At 40.1% G+C, this 21,581-nt stretch overlaps 1 protein-coding gene across 1 annotated transcript in view; it reads left to right on the forward strand.

Annotated features, from left to right (window-relative positions):
* Positions 1 to 10,324, forward strand: part of usp43a (ubiquitin specific peptidase 43a) — a 103,739-nt gene extending 93,415 nt beyond the window's left edge. Inside the window, exons 14-16 of the mRNA XM_058640595.1 lie at positions 298 to 456; positions 5,294 to 5,455; positions 5,856 to 10,324. Coding sequence (XP_058496578.1) covers positions 298 to 456; positions 5,294 to 5,455; positions 5,856 to 6,976 — 1,442 coding nt within the window. The 3' untranslated portion in view covers positions 6,977 to 10,324. The remainder of the gene's footprint in view (positions 1 to 297; positions 457 to 5,293; positions 5,456 to 5,855) is intronic.
* The last annotated feature ends 11,257 nt before the right edge of the window (positions 10,325 to 21,581 follow it).

A 21,581-nucleotide genomic window follows, 5' to 3' on the forward strand; every position in this document is an offset into this window, starting at 1 on the left:
TCTCTGGTATTCAGCTCCTGAGATGAAGGTTTGCAGAAAAATGATGGTTTGATTTACAGCACAAAGGAAATGTGTTTTTCCATCTCCAAAACAGGAAAAAGAAGACCGTGCATTTACTAAAGGGCACTAAAGGTTAATGTAGGATTCTCTCTATTTAATATTGCCTTTTCTGGCAATATATATTCAGGGATGATAGTAATAATAATAATCATAATAATTGGGACCTTTAACTTCAATAACTTGATTTCGTTTGAGAATGTTTATGTCTGTTTTTGTCTGTCATCTTTTTTTATGCAGCTTACTGCAGAAATTCAGTGGATGGCCAGTGGTACAGTTATGACGACAGCAGTGTTGACCTGGTGCCAGATGAGGAAGTATGTACCAGAGGAGCCTACATCCTTTTTTACCAGAGACGCAACATCATTCCTCCATGGTCGGCCAGTAGTTCCATCAGAGGTATGCTGCCACACGAAGAGCCATAAAATGCTATAAACACAACAGGAATGTTTGAATTGTGTGAAGCGTCAAGGAGTAACTCAGGGAGCAGCATAGAATTGGTGTCACCCAAAAGATGCCCTCACATAACCAGACCTTTCTTTTCACTATCCCTTCTAAAAATGTCAGGGGAACTTATTTGGATGGAAACGTTCCATATGAGGAGATGAGCTGAGATGTGTCATTAAAAAGGCTGATGTCACTTAAAAAAAATAAATAAAAAAAATAAGTCACATTTGAACAAATTTATAATGACCCCAATGTTCTGTTCACACATGATGCAAATTTCACGTCATGCTGAGGCATTTGTGCTACCGGATCATTTTTGTCATTTTGTCATTTTGTTCTGTCTCAGCTGCAGAGTGTCAGTCCATCTGTCTCTGTGAGTGTCATTATCGGTTGCTGTCAGGTCTGATCACCGAATAAGTTTTAGTTTATGCTATCGACCCAAAATAAACAACAAAGGTGTGTAGAAATTAATGTCATTATGTGGCTGTGATTAAAAAATAATACCTATCCTGAGCAAAACATTGCAAGTGCTCAATCAATATTCAAAATAGCTTAATCAAGAGACATAAACTATGCTGCTTGCATTCAATGTAAACATGATATAGTTAACTTCAACAGGTGATATTTGTTTTCCAACGTTTTTCACTACTAGTGCGTGTTCAGCTTTCCTGAAGGTCCATCTTCTCCTGTGTGTTCACTATGTGCCTACAAGTCTATTTTCCAGTCCGCTGCCTGCTGCCATGTGTGACCTGGTAGTGTCTCACACACACAGGTGTGTACTTGACTATTGTCATGTACACACCTGTGTGTGTGTGTGTTTGTGTGTGTGTGTTTGCTGCTGTAGGACACTCTGCCACACTGGGCTTAGATGGCAGAACTATAAATCTAGTGATAAAATGATGAAGATTGTGTTACATGTTTTTCATTTTGGCAGATATGAATTGTTAATGGCACTTATTGCAGCACATACTATTCATCCATAACAACACGTAATACATTTCCAGACGTAATATTTAGTCTTTTATTTTCCCATTTCAATACAGTGCACTTCATGTGCAGAAAATACTAAGTCCAGATTTGCCCTGAATTGTCCTTGTGCACGACTTGAGTCATTGACCCACTATTTTGCTCAGTCTCCTTCCTCCTTTCCTTTATATATTCTTGTCCCTGAGCCCTTTCCACTTCCTCTGGCAAATGTTCTCTTGACACACAAACACACACACCCGTTAGAAACTCCACTGCTGCACTCGCTACTAAGCTATGTAGCTTCAGGTGAAAGCACCAGCACCAGGTAGCATGACTTTCAGCCATATTTTCTTCATTTTTATAATAACAATAATCATAATACAATACAATAATATATAATAATATAATAATACAAGGAATGCAGCTCAAAGTGCTTCACAATAAAACGGAAAAAGGAAACTAAAATTTAAAAAGAAAAGATGCAAATACAGCAATAAAACACAACACAGGGTGGAATGAAAAGGACAAGTCTAAAGTCAAAAACTCTTTACTCAGTCTCTGTAGGAAACTGCATAATTGAGTGCTTTATTCAGCTTACACCACATGTCTCTCCAGCAAAGCAGTGGCTTACTGACTGCAGAGAGAGGATAGTCTCACTCACGTAGGCTTCATCTCCATGGGGCTGTCACTGCTGCAGCTGTCTTTGTTAAAGTCACTCGGTTGGTGCAGGTCTTCCGACAGGATCTCTATATATCCTAAACTGTACTACTCCAAATGGTCAAGGCATTTCACACAGGGTCTTTAGAACTTTATAATTTCACACAACATGAAAAGTGACAGTCCCGGGTTCATTTGTAGCTCAGAGTTTGCCAATGTTTGTTGAAGTGCAGGAGTTTTGAAAACATTACAAGGTAGGAAGTAGACGTAGATGAGAAGACTGTCAGGACTGACACACAAAGACATATGTCAGACTATCTACTGAAGGACTAAACAAACCCAAGGCCGCTCCTGCTGCAGTTTACTCTGCAATGTCAACAATGCGCACTTCAGAATTATTTGACAAATGATTTTCAAATATCCACCATTCTTTGCTTTACACATTATTTGTGTTTTTGTCTTGTTTCTAACACCTTTATCTCATTTGTTTAAAATCCTCTGCACGTCGGGATTGTCATCACTAAATAAAGTTGTCTCTGTAGCCCACACACTGCTGTTAACACAACCAGTAATATCATTCTTAAAAAAATGGATTAATTCAACGACCTACCTGTTCTGTTACTTGCCAACCCATGCAATTAGATTTTTGAAAACAACACTTGAAGAAGCAATCAAAATATCGATTCAATCATTCAAAAATATTGTATTTTATTGTTTGAAAATACACCTGTTCTTTGCACTCCCTGATCTGTTCTTTGCGCCAGGTTTTTTTTGTTTGCAATTCTGACCATTCTGAGCTTTAGAAAGCTGAAAAAATGTGTGTATTTTCAAACAATAAAATGCAATATTTAAGAATGATCAAATCGATATTTCATTTGCTTCTTAAAAAGTGTTGTTTGAAAATATCGACACAAATCTAATTCCACACCAGGTTCATTATGATAATGTTTTCTTACAGGTGATACAGACACGATTTAGGCAGTACCAATGCAGGTGTCCCTCCACGCTCTTAAACTTCATTCTGCCTCAGACGGTGTGTGTTCAGAGTGGTGCATTTACACCGGCCCCAGCCTCTCGCCAGTTATACTATGTGATTGTCTCTACCTGATACTAGGCACTGGTTTATTTATAAATGCAACATTTATGAGATGTTCTTCTGTGTGAAGGGTTGACTAATCCTTTAAATCTCTAGAGAGACGAGAGAGAAGGAGAGCTTCAATTATCCGTTTCTACAAACGCTCCACCGATGACCTACGTCCATCACTCGCACTACTGCAGGGCGCTCGGATGACTGTGTCTCTGTGTACCGATCATGCGGCTGCAGTGAGGAAGAGAGTGCCTGAGTAGGCAGGTCATATGGTTTAAGTAAAATAGAGTCGGTGGGTTGGCTACAGAGTTAGTGAGGAGGAGGAGGAGGAACAGGTGTCACAGTATTGTGTAGCACTGTACAGTTCACACAAGGAGCAAGCACTAGGCATCAGTGGAGAGGAAAATAACTCTCACAGAACCAGACTCAAACATGTGCGGCCATCTGCCTCGACCAGTTGGGGTAAAAGGAAAAATGGGGGACAGAGGAGAGGAAGGGGGAGAGAAAGGACAAGAGGGAGGTGATATAGAGACAGAAGAGAGAGACCAGGAGCAGAAATACAACTATAATATCTAGTGTAGACAACAGTTATGACATGTTTATAGTACTACCATGTCATTTATATATAAGCAGCAGCAGAGATTGTTTGATAAAAATGTTTAAAAAGATAATAATATACTACTGCAACTAAGGTTATCTCGGAACTCTTATAGCAGTTGTGTTTGTGTGCAAATGAAACAAAGACATTATTCTATGCTACTGCTCAGAGGATAACATCACAGTGTGGATACTGGAAATGTCAGAATGCCTCTTATCATTAAAGTATCGTCAGCCTTTATTAACATGATAAAGGAACTATAGCTCCTTTCCTCTACAGAGCAATAATCCAAATGCCTGACAACCATATTATAGTGAAATGTATGTGGATATACTGCCACACACTGCTGTCAGGTATTTCTTAAAGTTTTCCGTGTGTTTTTGCTGAATTTTCCCTGGTGATGTTTGTAACACACACTGGAGCGAATATTGACTGTTTGTTCCTCTGTGTTATGAATGATGTGTTTAACTGCAGCAGCTCTCTGTTGATGCTTGTAACCATCTTGACCTTATTAGACCCACTTTAAAATGCATGTGATTCAACTCTATGGCGAGCAGCATGTGGAGTCGACTGATGTTTATTCCGCACCAGTCAGTCAGTCAGTCAGTCAGTCCTGGGGAAAAACAACCACCAACAAACACCGACTCACTGTGGAACAGCTGCGAATCAGCAGTTCCTTTTCAAAACAAATGTGAGCGGGTTTAATCCCTGGGTCTAGGCTACGTGTTGACGTGTCCTTGGGTGAGACTCATATGAATGAATGTGAATGATATGTGATAGAACTCCAGTGTGAGTAACGTAAAAGAGACGCTCTACTATGGCGATTAGTTTCCCATCTTTCTTTGCCAACAGCTCTTTTATTTTACCTCCAAAATAACAAATGTCTCATTGAAGAAATGAAAACAGCAGATGTCTTAAATGGGACATTATCTTTTTGTTTAGTTTTAGCTTTGTTGAATGTCTGTGTGGACCAAATTGGCTAGTTATCTAGATTTTGAAGAACCTGAATAACAATTTTCCTCTTTTCTCCCCAATTATGTTGTTGCTGCTCTGTGGGTAGGGACAATATTATGCCCATTCTTTGTGGTTCTATTAACATGCACCACTGAGGTCATCTGGCTTTGAATAATGTCATAGCAGTTGTGTTATGTGGTAATAAAGGTGAAACATCAACTTTGATGTTGCATCTAGACGTAATCCATTAATCTAACTTAACAGAAGTCAATCTGCACCATGTGTACATTTATGTCTGATACATTTTGCACTCATTTCAGAACATGTACAGAAAACTTTGAATGTTTCATATGTTTCTGTTAAATTCTATTTACCGCTTCAACAATCTGGTAATAGAAGTAGAGAAGCTGTCTGGTTGTGTGCTCGTGGGTGAAAATAATTGATTTAGTTTAGCCGTCAGAGCGCCCCATTTTTGATTTACCACGTCTCTTGTGTTTTTATGTGTGTATTCTCTGTGTGTCTCACAGGCTCTACCAGTTCATCAGTGTCAGACCACTGGCTCATCCGGCTCACAGTGGACAGTAAGCGAGGCAGTCTGGTGTCTCGATCCTCCATCACCTGCCCATCTTCCATTCCCGACTCTCCAGAATCTCCCGTCTTCCTCGATGATTGTTTGACAGAGGAAAAGGGTGAGAGAGCGCTTCCAGGTTTTGCCCCAGTTCCTCTTCTATGGTTTATTTTAAAGGTCCAGAGTGTAAGAATTAGTGACAGCTCATGGTGAGACTATAATAAACTCCTCCTTTCCCCAAGTGCTTCAGGGAAATAAGGTGGCCTTTGTTTACCAGAAAGGATGTTAATTTGCATAGTAAACCTTTGCTTCAAGTCACAAAACACACACTCTAGCTGATTTGTCCTTTCAAATCCTAAAATCTAAAGAATGTTATCTTAAAATGTCTGTTCCTTTGGAGAAACATACTTCATGGCAGTATTTTCCATTTCTACTCTCCTAAATGTGATGCACTGAATCTCTAAGATTAATTCAGTGTCTCATGGTCATGTGTTTAAACTGTTTCAATACATATTTTCCAGGGGGTATCGAGAGCAGGCACTTTATCAGGGGTCTTCAGGGACGAAGCGTGAGCATGAGAGCCCCGAGCAAGACCAAAGATGCGCTGAGCAAAGTCCTTCCTTTGCGCTGGTCGTTTGGTTCCAAGGACAGACGCAAACCTGACTCGGTGCCCCAACCAGTTCAGGATCCAGCCCCAGTGGAGCTAGTGCAGTACTTGGAATCTGGCCGCCGGCCTCGGTGCACAAAGGACCCAATAGTAACACTGATGAGTGAACCCCGCAGCACAAAGGAAGCTGCTGTAGGCAATGCTGCAGGCACTGCCCAGTCTGTTAAAGCAAGAGATGAGCTGCTGACAGAGTCTCCACAGGTCCCAGAAGGACAGAGGAGACCATCAGACAAGACATCCAGTCTGAGACGCAGCAGGGGAGGCCAGAAAAGAGATGAGGGCACCTCCAATATCAGCAACAGCTCTAGCAGTAACACCCTCACCAGGAGGAAGGATGCCAAAAAGCAGAGCTCTTCTTATGCTTCCCAAGATACTGATACAAAAAGAAGTTTGAGTGCTGGAGTTCAGCCCAGTTACAGTACCCCAAGTCTTAATGATGGGACTCTGAGAAGACAAAGGGGAGACAGGCCTGACAGGGAACATCCCACTGCAAATGAAGCAAACCCTAAAACCAAGAGAGGAGACGTGCCGAAGAGCCACGAGGGATTGCTCTCTTTCTTCAAAGGTAACTTTCTGAAAAAGGACAGGGACTCGAGGAAGTCCAGGGACGGTGAGTCGGGAAGAGGAGGAGATGAGGACGGAGGAAGAAGGACATCGTCAAGGCTATCACTGTCAAACGGAGCAGCGGGTGGCAGAACTGGCGTGGAAGGAGGAATATATACTGGCCATCTGGGTTACGAGCTGGCAAACGGGAAGGTTGGACGCTCGGCAGCCGACATCAAACGCTCACAAAGTTCCTCCAATATTCCGACCAAGGCGGAGCCGAGTATGCACAGGACGGCGTCTCTGCATCGCAACGGCGCGGCGGCACGCAGCCTGACGGCCGACAAGCCGTCGTACGGCACGCTGCAGAGGACTCGATACAGCACAACTTCGCTGGGACGCAAAAGGACAGTCCCCGAGTCGAGCTTCTGACAGAGATCTTTAACACACAGCCTTTTCTGATATATACATATAGGGAATAACATCTTGTCTCCAAGATCAAAAGCAATAGTGCTAAATTCACAGTGAAATGCCTTTTGCTGCCAGAAAATGAACTGGCTCAAGTGATTTGCACCTTTAGCTGGAACACAGAGAGCAGAATAAAACGATGTGACTCGACTGTCTAATGTCAGACGGAGTCCATCGCTGTTTATTGTTTTTCCTTTTTTTTAAATCACTTAAAACAAGTGCCTGATAAAATCTAATATGCAGTTAGACCAATGAGTTTATATGTCTTTTAGCACTAGAAGCACAAAAGCCCTTAAACATAAACACGCACGTACACGCAACTCCGCATACAAACAAGAGATTTTTCTTATCAATTTATTTGAAATTCCTTTCATTTTGCTTGTAACAAGGACACGCTAAGTTAATCTATAAAAGAAATGGCATGTGGCCACTTGTTTGGAGCGGTGAGGCTGCTGTTCCTGATTAACATCAGTTATTTCTAATTGATCTCCTGTTTAATATGTATGTAGAGTACAGAATGGGTTTGAATCCATGTGACTCATACTGCAGTAAGTGGTTATCACAGGGGAAAAATTAAACAACTCTGCAGGCAGCAGTGGTCTTCTATAGCCTAACTCACCTCACTGCAGCAGAGGCAAACAAGGAAAAGTACATACGTCTTTCATAATATTAAGAATTCATATCAACAGAAGCATAATATCAGTTGAATATCCACCCTGAGATTATTAAATTCATTTCATTTCGGTTTTATCTTGTGTTTGGTACCTGTACTTTACAGAACTGTCTGCTAAGGAAATGCATTTGGCCGTGGGTTAAATGGAAGAGGTGACCATTATTAGCGCAGCGAGGGAGTGTTGAGCTTTTCCCTGAACTCGAAATGCATTTCCATAATATTATTCCACGTTGTTCTTTTTGGATTTGTCGCTGATTACTTGGGGCTACACTCTTTTTACACCACATTATAAAAGTAGTCACGTTTAACAAAACAGGTTTTCTCCTTTAATCATTCCCAGTGTGAACAACCAAATCTATGAGAGGTTTAAAATGCCTAAATAAAGGCAAAGCACAATACTTCACAATCGATACGTTTTTCCTATTTACTGGAAGCTGTAGACACTCATGAGTGTAATAACCGTGAAGTGTGCCAAGAAGTGACGGAAATGCACAGGACAGGGTCAGTGTCACGGCAGTCTCGCTCACAGGAAGCCGTTGAGTGTTGTCTGTAACAACTGCCGTTTGCTCATTGTTTGTCGGCGCTGGATGACTCTGGAATATCGCTCACCTCCAAACATCTTTAATTAAAGCAGCTGTTTAAATATACCATTTCTTTTCATTCAGGCACTTTTAAATCCCACACACACAAACTTAGCAGGTCCCCTGTGAATCCGGTGTTATGAAGGTTGTGCTGTGCACGTCGTGTCTTTTTCCGCAGCTTAAAGTGTTATATCGAACATTAATGGTGTTTATATTTTTGGATGCTATGCTATGCTATGCTATGCTATGGGGACAGAAACAAACCTGTTTCTTGATTGTTTTATTTCGGTTTTCCTCCATCTTTTACTGTGCAGCTTCGTGTCATTGCGCTTCATAATCAAAACGTTACTTGTAAGAAAAATGCTGAGCTGAATGACACGACTTCACTCGTCGCGCTCATTTGCAGCTTCAGCGAGAGTCGTAGGTGGAGGTGAGGCACTTCCATCAAGGCCACTTACGTAACTGGTGGAGGACGGCCGAGAAGGTAATTTCATTTCCCCTGTCATCATGTCCCCGTTCACTCCATTAATGGAAATGGGTGATACCCTCGTCACAGGTCTGCATCACATTCTGATTGTTCTTCAGCAGGATAATAGGCCAGCTGTTATCGCCTGTTGTAGCCATAATTGAATGCTGTGTATGACAGAGACATCCCATCATTCCCACTTAGACTGAACACATGTATGACCCTAGGTTTGATCAGGGAAACGTGATGGGAATGTTATGTATCCCGTAGCTAATCATTTGCAAATGGATTTAACAAAGTGTTTCCTCTCTCTTATTATCTGTCTCAAGCAGGAAACATTGATTCTCATCATTGGAAAAATTCAAGGTACGGCAAAATATGTCGACGTGCTCTCACTCGCCGGTAATAGTGAGTAGCAACTAGAATGAAGTTGCACTTGAAATGCATACTCATGTCTTTTCTGAGGGGTTTGGGGAGTTCATCATGAAGGGCAGTTTTCTATAAAACAGTGTGTTTCTCACGATGTACAGTTTCATTTTAATTATGAACACTGAAATCGTCTATATTTTCTTTCTTTTTTTTATGTCACGAAAACAAACTGCTGCTTTCTTTTTTCAAAATAAACAATGACACTGTACCGCACCACAGTTCCAAGTCTGTGAAACAAAAAAAGTGGAATGTTTTAGGAGCTATTTGTTTGTTTCAAGGTATTTTGGATAGGGGACTAATTTCCTTCCCTAAACTTCATAATAAACTTTCCTTAACTTCAGACCCAGACAGTTGTGCACCTTGAGTCACTGCAGAGGAACGTTGTTATTATTAGTTTATACATTAAGCCAGTGTTTTTCCCCTCGTCATATTAAATAATCTTGCTGCAAGCTGTTGATATAGCTTTGGTCTATACTGTGCACTGCTGCAGTGTATAGAAAAAGATATACATATATATATATATATATATATATATATGTATATATATATATAGAGAGAGAGAGAGAGAGAGAGAACTTAGACAAACTTTGCACAAATACACACCACATTTACTTAAACAACACTTGCATTATCCAGTCCATTTTAAGCCTAAGCAATAATAGTTGAATGTGTTGCTTACTGTTGTTGGTCTTTGTACAATTTTCTTTAACGCTGCTGTCAAAAGAATCACAGAGAAAACTCTGTTTTTAAATGAGAGAAAGGAAAAAGGAAAGCTTGGCTATTTTTGAGAAGACGAGGAGGGGAAATAAAGATGCTCGTACACAATTTATTATAAATGCTAGTCAATTCTGACTGTTTTCATTAAATTCACACGTGTTTGGTTTCGTTCTGTAGATGATAATATATCTGAGAGATCAATTATAATAGGACACAAAGTTTAAATTGGGACACAAAGTCTGTATTGCATTATACATTTAAAGGTTTGTTTGTTTTCTTTCCATGACTTAATCTACAGAATGTTTATTCTGTGTTGACATGAGCTTTTTTTTTTGTGAAATGTGAGTTGGAGATGTTTTATATGAAATTTTTCTACATTTTATATATAAAAAAATAGTTCTATGTTTGTGTTGAATGAGTGAATAAATGAGGTTATTGGCATTGACGCTGACCTGTGGTGTGTCCTGATATAAGGAAAAGCATTAAGGTGTTTAACTACACTTTCATTTCTGCCTGAACTGTCTTCTGCATAGATATATATTTTATTTATATTTTTTTTTCAATATGACAAAACAAATAGACGCTATTTGTAATGATGGCCCGGGTACTGTGTGTTTGTGTCTGCATATTTTATTTTTATTTTTTTATTTTCATGCATTGTTGAAGACATTCTTTGTTTTTCTTCCTTATTTTCTCTTTTTCACAGTTCACACAAAAAAAGTAATGAGCCACTTTTTTCCATGCACGACATTTGGTGGATGTGCGAATATTTTAGCGGGTACTTTTGTGCCCACACAGATTTGGCTGAAGAATCTGATTTGTTATATCAGATGTTTATAGTGCTATGCATCAATGCCATCAAGAGCCAGCTCATCTGGGCACGGGGACTCAACTGTCCACCTGTATCTGAAGGACAGGGACACTTTTGATGATCATGGAGGCATTCTGGCCAGAGAACACAGATGGCTGGACAGACTAGTGAAATAAGCCATCTCTGCTTATCTGGGAAAAAACATCACAAAACACAGGAGTTGGACAGAGATTCTTATTCCTGGTCCTCGGCACCCACTGCCCTGCATGTTTAGATGTTTCCCTGCTCCTGGAGGAGATTCCAGGGATTTGATTTAACGTGACTTCAGAAAATGAACAGACTGACAGCGTTGCCAGTTACTAGCTGCTGTGTGTGCTGAGTAAAAACAACTGTGGAAGAAGGAATGGCTGAGAAGATGGAATCATCTTGTAGAAGTTACGGTTCTAAACACTATCCATTTGACGGTCAACTCGCTCTCATTCTGATTACGCCACCAATCACGCTTCAGTCGTAAATATCAAACATGTTTAATACTGAAATCAGGAAGACTCTGATGGCAGAAAATGTGCTTTTGTTCATTTTTCCAGAATAACTTTCAATATGTGGCAGTTATTTACAATTCACTGCATGTTAAAATAGTGTATTAATCATTTAAAACTAAGAACAACAAAAACACTGTTGGTGTACACCAGTGAACAACATAACACATATTTAAAACTTGTCTCAATGTGCAAAAACAGGCCAAAAAATGGAAACTATGTACAGGTGTTTCTCTAACTCTCTCCTCTCTGGTGACAAAGACGCTGATGCCGGCTTCCTGCATCACCAAGCGTCACGTAATTACAGAAAGGTTAAAATCATGCCTGATAACCACTCGCGCTACAGGATAATTTGGCCAGATAGTCTGTTCCAATCAGCCTAAAAGCAGAAGAGACACGCACCAGATTGTCGGAGGGGCCACATCTGGACTGGAATGTGGCCAATTATGCCCTGATGTGCGGCAGGTGTGAAACATGCAGAGCAGTGAGCTGTTTCGCTAAAATAATCACAAACTCGCACAATAGCAGACTGTGTCTCTCAGGCGACCCTCACAACTTTTCCTTTACACCTTGAATAACCTGAAACCGGGTCAGAGGGGGCCACGATCCGCCCAGGTTTCTCTCTAGTCTGGATTTGTTCTAGTCAGAGCTGAAGAAGCCTCTTGGATGGAAGATGAAATGCCTTCAACTTCGGCTAACTCCTGAACATGGACGACTGAGAACATTCACAGACGTTTTAATGTCTTTGATCCCATTTAGCTGCTTGTGTGTATCAAGACGATAAAGAGCAGACCGGACCCGCCTTTGTTTCTGCTCAGGGTTTCACTGTCTCGCCCTGTTCTTCGGGATATATTATGCAGTCGGCGTGTTAAGAGTGTTTTTACTCAATTTCATGAGGGCAGATAGTGTGACTAAAAAGAAGAGAAAACGAAACAAAAAAAGTTAAGAGTCCCACTGAGAGTGCGGCTTGGCGCTGTCAGCTGTCAAGAAGGATTCAACAGGTTTAATCCCTCGGTGGTTCAGATATGATCATTATTCGCAGCCCAGTTAAAGCTGCGTTTTCAGCAAAGCCGCACCTGTTTACTTTGACTTTGATTTGATTTTTTTTTTGCTAAGACAGCAACCCCTGAACAAGGTCACGATTTAAATAACTGCGCTCTCACTTTTCTTCCAAATGAGGACACAGAGACTCACGAGGAATCATGGAGGCGGAAAAAAGGTGGAAGCTTAGTGCACCTGATGCTACGGCACAATACGTATACATTTTCCCTGAGAACCTCTTGAGTGCTGCTGTCCACTCAGTGTGGAGGAACATGTTTCTGCATCGACCACTTGGTCCCTCTTCAGCTGCAGCGGCTTTTGTATAATGTTGACAAATGAATATATTAGAAATGTCACTGCCAGCCCTGAAGGCTTAAGAGAGCCCTGATCCCTGGGAGTTTCACTCTCTTTCTCCGCAGAAGCAGAGGATTAAGCCCGAGTGGCAAAGGTCTCAGAGGATGCAATAGTCAAGGATGATGGAGGTGATGAGGTTGAGGGTATGGGCTCAGTGCAGGTGGGGGGGGGATGGGTGATACCTGCAGCATGTGTGTGTTTATCTTTGAATCAACGTGCTATTTCTCTTCTTCTTCGTCGTCTTTTTTTCTCCCGTCATTTACGACATCTATCAACAAATAATAGGCCAGTGTCTCAATTCCAATACATACAAACAATACATTAATAGAGGCTGAGGTGACTCATGAATGATTTTTTCCTATTACTCAGATCAGATTTTTTTTCAGCGCTGTGTGGACACATTGTCAATTTCAATGTTCAAATCAGACATGAGAGCTAAATCTCACTCCACGATTCGCTTCAACAGCTTTAGTTCCTTCATTTCCCCGTACAGGGGATCAACATCTTCATCTATTTCCCACTTTAATATCGAGTGGCCTCACCAATGTGTCATCGTCTGCTGTTGTCGATGATGCTACATGGTAACAAAACGGTATTTATCGTGATGATGATGTTTCAGAGGCACTTCAGAGGTTAATGGGAAACTAAACAAACCAAACAAACTGATCTGGATCAGATTTGAACAATGTGCTTTGTAAGGTGCACACGTTGTTCCACCTTAACTGGCTCAGAGTTCATTGGTGTGTATATTCACCCAACATACTGTAATCCTGTAATTCCCGGAAGGTTTTCTCAAGCATGAACGACATGAAATCCAGATATTGCTTTATTTATTTCATTAATTTCCACAAACAATGGAAGGACTATAGGTCTGCATAAGTTTTATTATTGTATTTTGTTTTTTCCACTTTATAAAAGGTCGGCTTAAAACAGCAATGAAACATCAACAGTTAATACAACAAACTATCATTATTTTATTTATAATACATCTGTTTAAAAAACCTAACATGTAATATTATCTTCATTTTGTGGATTAAATGGTTTTTACGGCTCCAGATAAAATGTATTTGAGTGGAGAGGGGGACGAAAATGGCTCTTTTTTTATTATTTAGAAATGATGTGCTTCTGTTACGAGGACTGTGGGCACAGAATAAACACACAGGGAGAGAAAAAGCACACTACATGCGATCACCTTTTTTCCATATCACTCCACTAGAGATGAAACAATTCATCGATTCATCGATTGTTGTAAATGAATCGACAACTATAATCAGTTTGAAGTTTTTTTCATGATTAAAACCAGATTTCTGATTGTTTAAGCTTCTTAAATGTGAATATTTTCTTCATTTCTTTGCTCTGGATAACAAAGAAGTCATTAAAAGTGAATCATATTGACATTTGAGAACGTCATCATTTCCAGGTTTGACGAACACCGATCCACATTTCTGATATTTTATGGACCAAACGATTCATCGAGAAAAAAATCGACAGATTAATCGATTGTGAAAATAATTGTTAGTTGCAGCTCTACACTCTGCCCACTGCAAAACAACAGGTGCCACCCAAAATAGTTCCTGATTCAACTTCTTTTTTTTTTAAAACCCCATCCATTTAATTGGCCCTCCAAAATTAAATCCACAGCATAAATCACACCGAAATAAATCTCATCTTAAAATACCAAATGATTTTAATTGAAGGAAAATATAGTTTTCGCTTTCACGATCCTGACAGCAGAGACTGAAATGTCCATGAATCATCTTAATCGTGTAACAATAGTTGGTAAAAGGGAGCACTGGCTTATCTGAGGCGCACAAATAGCTGGTTCCTGTCAAACAAAGTCATCTCAAGGTTCACAATCTAATAAGTCTCCGCAGTAAATAGATTTCCATCTTGTGCTGCAATTTCTGGCGCACATATTAGCGACACAATCATCACTCCTCCTAATAACATCCTGTCTGAGGCGGTGTGCTGCAAGGGTCGCTGTATGGAACAGGTGAAATGTTATTATTTATTTATTTATTTTTTGATTACAGAAGAAGGCCATTAGACTCATTCATCGATACAGGGATCCAACAAATCCCTTATTTGTCAAATGGAAATAGCTGCAAAAATCTGAAGGGAACAGAGATCTTTAAAATAAATAAATAAAAAATAAAACAAGAATCAGAACCAGTTTGATGGATGGAAGTATCACTGTGAGGAGAGTTTGCATGGAACAAAGGGATCACAGTCAATTACAGTGTTTAAAAAATAAAAAATATGACATCATCATCATTCATGGTTATATTTCCATGTATTCTTTGTATTTTTCTTGTCTTTTTTGGTCTAAATTATTTAAAATGGGTGTATTGTGCTCTGGCACAGATGTTATACTTTTGGTATTGTTATCTCCATCTCCAACGTTTGGTTGTATGTGTTTAATTTCTTAAACGAATGGAATAAACTTGACAAACAAATATTTTAGAGCTTGTGTGTGTGTGTGTGTGCGCGTGTGTGTGTGTGTGTGTGTGTGTGCGTGCGTGTGTGTGTGTGTGTCTGTGTGTGTGTGTGTGTGTGTGTGTGTGTGTGTGTGGGCGCTGGAAAACAATTATACTGAGCAAAACTCACAGCAAAGCATGTCACAAAACGTGTTCCGTGCTGCTGGACCAGTTTATGGTATGTATAAGAGACTGGAAAAACTATTGTTAACTAAGTGTTACCTTCATGAAAATGACATTGTATGAAGACAAAGAAATCTCATTGCCCTCAGTTTGACAAGTGCGCCTGAGAAATCCCCTTTAGAAAGAGCTAAAGACGAGAGCACATGTGCACCAAACTTATCTTCTCTCTCTGTGTGTGTGTGTGTGTGTGTGTGTCATATACAGACCTTGAGAAACAGGATCACTCAGAATCGCAGGAATGCTGATTAAAGTCGCCGATGCCAGCCTCCACTGATGTGTAGCAGGTGCATAGAAGGAGGATTTTCTTGACCAATGTTCCGCTGACTTTGTGTGGAACAACAACTTCCACCAGATAAACAAAACTATTTTTTTTGGCAAACCAGTTTTTTTTTTTTTTCATTCGGTCTAGTTCTTGCTCAGCATCACTTCATGAGCGCATAAATCTTCCACAAGTGACTCAGGGGCTTTGTGTTATTTTCTCTTCCGGATGAAAACCCCAACATTTCATTATTTATTTCACGCTACAGAAAGAGTCCCCCCCCCCCCCCCCAGGTATGAGGCTGATTACATTCAGGAAGGAACAAACCCAAACCTATTACTCCGTTGTTCACTCCTCCCTCTGATCCTTCCAAACCAACTCTTCCACGAATCCTAATTCCCACTGCTGAGGTTTACCTCAAATCTAATTGTGTATTATAAAATTGTGTATGTAAGGAAAGCATGCATTCACTGCCAATTGTATTTGCCACACGGGAGACCTTATATAATGGCACGAGGGTGACCCAGTGGGATCTTCTGCTGCTGTAGCCCGTCTGCTTCAAGGTTGTCTCTCTATCATCAATCATCACCTTAATTAAAAACATTAAAAACCTGCTGCTAACTGGATCATTTGTCTTTCTCGCACCGTTCCCTGTAGATTGTTGAGCCTGTAAATCCCAGAGTGTGTCTCGCACCAACAACCGTGCCACATTCAATTGTGATCGTGACTGTGTTTCACTTGTAATTTAGTTGGATTTGTATACTTCACATTTCCCGGGGCTTCAATCAATACAATGATTGGATTGAGTATGTGACAGGGAGCCAGTGAAGTTGTTGGAGGACGGGAGGGGGATGTGCCCTATGGAGGAGGAGATTCTGCTGAGTTTTGGACCAGTCGGAGTTTTTGGAGGGATTTGTGCGGGAAAACCAAACAGGAAAGAGTTGCAGTAATGCAGACGGGATGTTACCGGTGCATGGACGAGGATGGCGGTGCTGTGGGGTGTAGGTGTGAGGTGGTAGTAAGCAGACCGAGTGTTTTCATTGACGTGGAGAAGTGAAGGACGACGCCCAGACTCTTTACCCGAGGGGAACGAGGGACAGTGGAGTTACCGATGGTCAGAGTGTGAGTGCGGATTTTGTACCAATGAGTAGGACCTCAGTTTTTATTGTTGTTCAGTTTAGTTTAGATATTCAAATTCCACATTTCAGCAGGATCAACATGGACCAACGTGAGTCACAGTGAGGAGCCATGTGGATGCTCTCTTGCTGAGCGATAAAGTCAAATAATTAAAATTGTCATCACTAGGTTTTCGCCTCCTTGGTGTTTCACTTGGTTATGTTTCGCCTCAGTTCTCCAAAGCAGCCAGCAGTGATGAGTGATGTGTATGATCAGCGCTTTACGCTGTGGCTTGAATGTTTATGGGCCAGAAACAAAGTCCAGAGAGAGGATATCTCTTGGTCATGGCAGCCAGCTGTCATTTGAAATGTCAGTGGCTTTGGCAGGTGCAGCACAGGCTATCACCTTTTTTTTTGTTTGATTCACAGCAGTAAACCATTTATTTCATTCCTGTTTTGCAACACAAGAAAAGATTTGAGAAAAACTCAAAATGTGAACTGCTCTGAAGGAAGGAATCCGTAATGCTGCGGTGAACCTTTCACCAGGGGGACACGAGTCATGCTGTAGAGCAGTGGTCACCAACGTGGTGCCCGCGGGCTACCAGGTGCCCGCGGGCTCATTTCACTTCACCTCACTTGTATGTATCCATATGATCACTGAGTAAAATGTCCTTGATATTGTTTATAAAAACTGTGATAATCATTAGGAGTAAGCACTGGAATTAATGTGTATGCAATTGAATGCATAATATTTATCATTTAAATGGTAAACTGCATAAAATGTTAATATGGTAGCCCTCCATATTATTCTCTAACCTTCAGGTAGCTCTCGGTCTCAAAAAGGTTGGTGACCCCTGCTGTAGAGTAATTCAAATCAATTTGTTCCTTTACTCCATAAATTGAGGTGACAGAAAAAAGAGACCAAAAATAAATGCAGCTGGTCCATCGCTAGTTGAAAGCAACGTCCAGAATTTACACAACATTTTAACATATGACGGTGTGTTTCTTGAGAGTTGAAAACTTAAAAAAAAAAAAAATGTGACCATGCACTTGTCACAAACTCACAGCCGTCACCAAGGAAACCCATTTATCCTTTTTGTGAAAAAACGCACACTTGTGTAAGCTGCACCTCTGAGTAATTAGAGCGCTGGTTGTTCTGGTGACTGGTTCTCTTTCATTAGTTTCATTCACTTCAGGTTCACTTATCGTTTCAGTGCACATTTGCAAAGGGTCTAATAAATGTAGAGAAAAGATGAAATTATTCTTCACGCACGGGAAAAGTGACCGTTTGACAAGTGAGGACTTACACGACCACTTAATGCCTAAATGTTCTGTGGCCAGTATCTATCTATCTATCTATCTATCTATCTATCTATCTATCTATATATATGTCTATCTATCTATCTATCTATCTATCTATCTATATATATATATATGTCTATCTATCTATCTATCTATCTATCTATCTATATGTCTATCTATCTATCTATCTATCTATCTATCTATCTATCTATCTATATATATGTCTATCTATCTATCTATATATATGTCTATCTATCTATCTATCTATCTATCTATCTATATATATATGTCTATCTATCTATCTATCTATCTATCTATCTATCTATCTATATGTCTATCTATCTATCTATCTATCTATCTATCTATCTATCTATCTATCTATCTGTCAAATAAATGAATGAGGGAAATCAATAGACATGAACAAATGCACTCGTTTTGTTGTTGTTTTTTTAAAAAAAACAAAAAAAACAAACACATTTATTTGACATTATACATTGATTTCTTTTTCAAGCAGTCCATTTTCACAACTATCACTACAGACAGACGAACAACAACAGAAGAAAGAAGTTATTAGAACAAACAAGCACTGGTACACTAGAGTTGGGACGACAAAGGATCTTAAAGACATAAAAAAGTATATCATAACTTTTTCTTAATGCCACAGAGGGTTGACTTATGTCAGCATTGCTGTGTATAATCAACTCAGTTTGTTTTTTTTCTGGCAAACAGCAGAACTTTAATCAAGTCAAGCGGGCGTAATTTCATTCTGAAAACCGCGTCTCAGCTCAAAAGAGTTTTACACATACATTGAGATATTTTATTTTTCCAGGAATGAAACATTTCCTTATCATGGAGAAACTTCACCGATATTATGCACACATGAGAAAACCACAGCACCCATTTCCTGAAAGGTTGGAGCACTTTATAAAAATGCAGAAATTAAAATCTATAATTTGTTAACCCTTAGTGTTCACACGGCATGGTTCACATGGTAAATTGCTGTGGGAATAATACATATATGGATATATATACATATATATCTATATATATATATACATATATACACCTTAAGTACTTTTTGCTCAGGAGTGTTTATATAGTTGGTGAAAATGAGAAAAGATTGTCTAGGTTGTGCTGGAAAAAAAAGGATATAAGACACATTCTTATAACCTTTGTGTTCTAAGCGTTAATGACTTGAGCCTTAATTTAACAGATGCAGGTACAAAGAAAAGATTGGAAGTGGTTTCACTGACACGTGGAATGTGACGCTTGCAACTCAGTCAAAAATAAAAAATTAAAAGTCAGGAGAGTTGGTTCTGGGAGGTTCCACAATCAGCAGGTTAATTAGTAACAGGCGAGGGAATCAAGACTGGGTTTAAAAGGAGCGTCCACCAAACGCTTCACCTGTGCACACATGGACGTGTCATCGCTCATCGCTTTACGCCAGACTTCAAGAGAGGACATGAAAGCATTCAGGGGACAAGAGAAAGCTCCGTGCTGAAACTGTCATGCTACCACATGGACTCCAGGGTGAGTTAAGAAATGCAGACTGAAACTGTATCACACGGAAAAGGGCGGGGAAGTCATATTATTCATTTTTAAATGCTTTTGGGCCCCAAGTTCATCTGCGATGGACTGAAAGACGGTGGAAATGTGTTCCGTGGTCAGACGAGTCCTTGCCTCAATTTGTTTTAGGGGGAAAATGGACGTCAGTCAAGTGTGATTTATCTTGAGAACTGTTTTTATTTGCCTCACTTTGCCTGCGAACAAAATAAAACATTATTGCCACTGTTTAAACATTCACAGTCCCCTCCTGTAAAACATCAAAAGATGAATAGAATAGAAGAATCCAGTATTTGCACTGGGATAATGTTAAACAACTTAGAAGATAGTCTGGTTTGTACTGGAACACGGTACACAGCGTGTTAGGTGGGCAAAAGTATAGGAACAGAATTGGCATGTCATGAATAATGCTTAATATTTAAGCATTATTGTTGATCCTTCCTTTTGTGTTGAAGGAGCTGCTCAACGCCTCCTCCTCTTGACAGTCCACGCAGCAGAGCACAGGTTGCAGTCTGTGCTCTACTTTGTGTTGTGCTGACATTGTAACACAATCCCACGCTTGCTGCCGCACACCTGCACGGCTCACGTGAAGACGCGCAAAGGGCAGCAGTATCAGCGTAGATTTACAAATGTGAGAATATAAGTGTGTGCATCAGTGCCCGGGGCTGCATCGTCTGTGAGGGTTCTTTTGGATGTGGTGGCTGCCTTTGAAACTTTGGATAGACATATAGACATAGTCTGTCTTCTCCCCTGAATGTCTCTTTCGTGGCAAGGTGACGTGTGCAGTGGAAATCTTCCCTCTTATTCATTGCGTTGCAGGCATTCATTTATAAAGGTTTGTGTTTAATTAGCAGAATGTGAAGACATCGGAAATCTATTCCGTGTCCTTTTGTCTCGCCAATTAAAGTTTGAGTGAATTGCATCTGGACACCATTGACTGTAGGTGTGAGTGAATGAGTGAATGGTTGTTGTCTCCATGTGTCTCCGTGAGAAGGATAGAGATGAAGAAGAGTGAGTGAGCGAGTGAATTAACAAATAACAGATTTTTAAATGAATAACTTCTGCTTTGTAACAGCTACAAAATGTGAAAATTATATTCGATTGATAAGTGATACATACTATCAACACTAATGCACAAAGTGATTGCCTTGTCAGGCGCCAAACGACGCCCACAACTCACATCTTGTCTATTGACCAGTGGCCAATATTTATTCCACGCTGAAGAGGTTATTGAAATCTCCATATAAAGGAGCAATCTGACACGATGGCGTGCGGGAGTAACAAAACGCAGAGGGCCCTGGAGTTCTCATCTGCTGAATGTAGTGACAGTTCGTTTTAATTTGTGACCACAGAAACCACCATCTCATTATGCGCCCTTTGTTTTCTTCAGAGGTCCGACGATCACGGTGCACAAGAACAACAAAAAGAAGACGTAATGACAGCCAAATCCTTTTTACAACAACTCTTAATTGTCCGAAGCTCACATCTTGTTTCCCCTAAACAACAGTTCACAGCCGAAGCCTCAGCTGCAGGCAACTACTTACGATACTATATGTATGGCTATATACAGAGATCTTTTATTGTTATTTTGCATTTGTATGTTTGCATATGTCTGGATACGTCGACAGCCTTCTTATATTAAACATGATGCCTTTGTTGATAATAGTTTGGTATTTTACAGTAATTATTCTGCATCATTTATTTCCACAGCACATTGTAGTGAAACATGAAGTGAAGATTTCTTTTTTTTTTTCTCCTGGGACATTAAACATCTGCTTATCTATAGTTCTGTTAAATCATGACAAAAAATAATGACGGCACAAAGAAAACAGCAACATTTGCATGAAAAGCAGGGATTCTGGGAGTCCGTGTGGGCTGGTACATTAGAGGTTAGTTTTTCTAAGTATTTTCACTGGAGTGTAAGATGTGGATGTGTTTAGCTGAGCAAATCTATCAGATTGTTTTTTTGTTTATCTACATGCACAGGCACAGCGCCACCCGCGACCCTCATGTGGAGGATAGAAGATGAATGGGTCTATATGCAAATGCAGTTGTTTCT

The sequence above is a fragment of the Solea solea genome, chromosome 10 (genome assembly GCF_958295425.1).
Source record: "Solea solea chromosome 10, fSolSol10.1, whole genome shotgun sequence".
In the NCBI taxonomy this organism is placed as follows: domain Eukaryota; kingdom Metazoa; phylum Chordata; class Actinopteri; order Pleuronectiformes; family Soleidae; genus Solea; species Solea solea.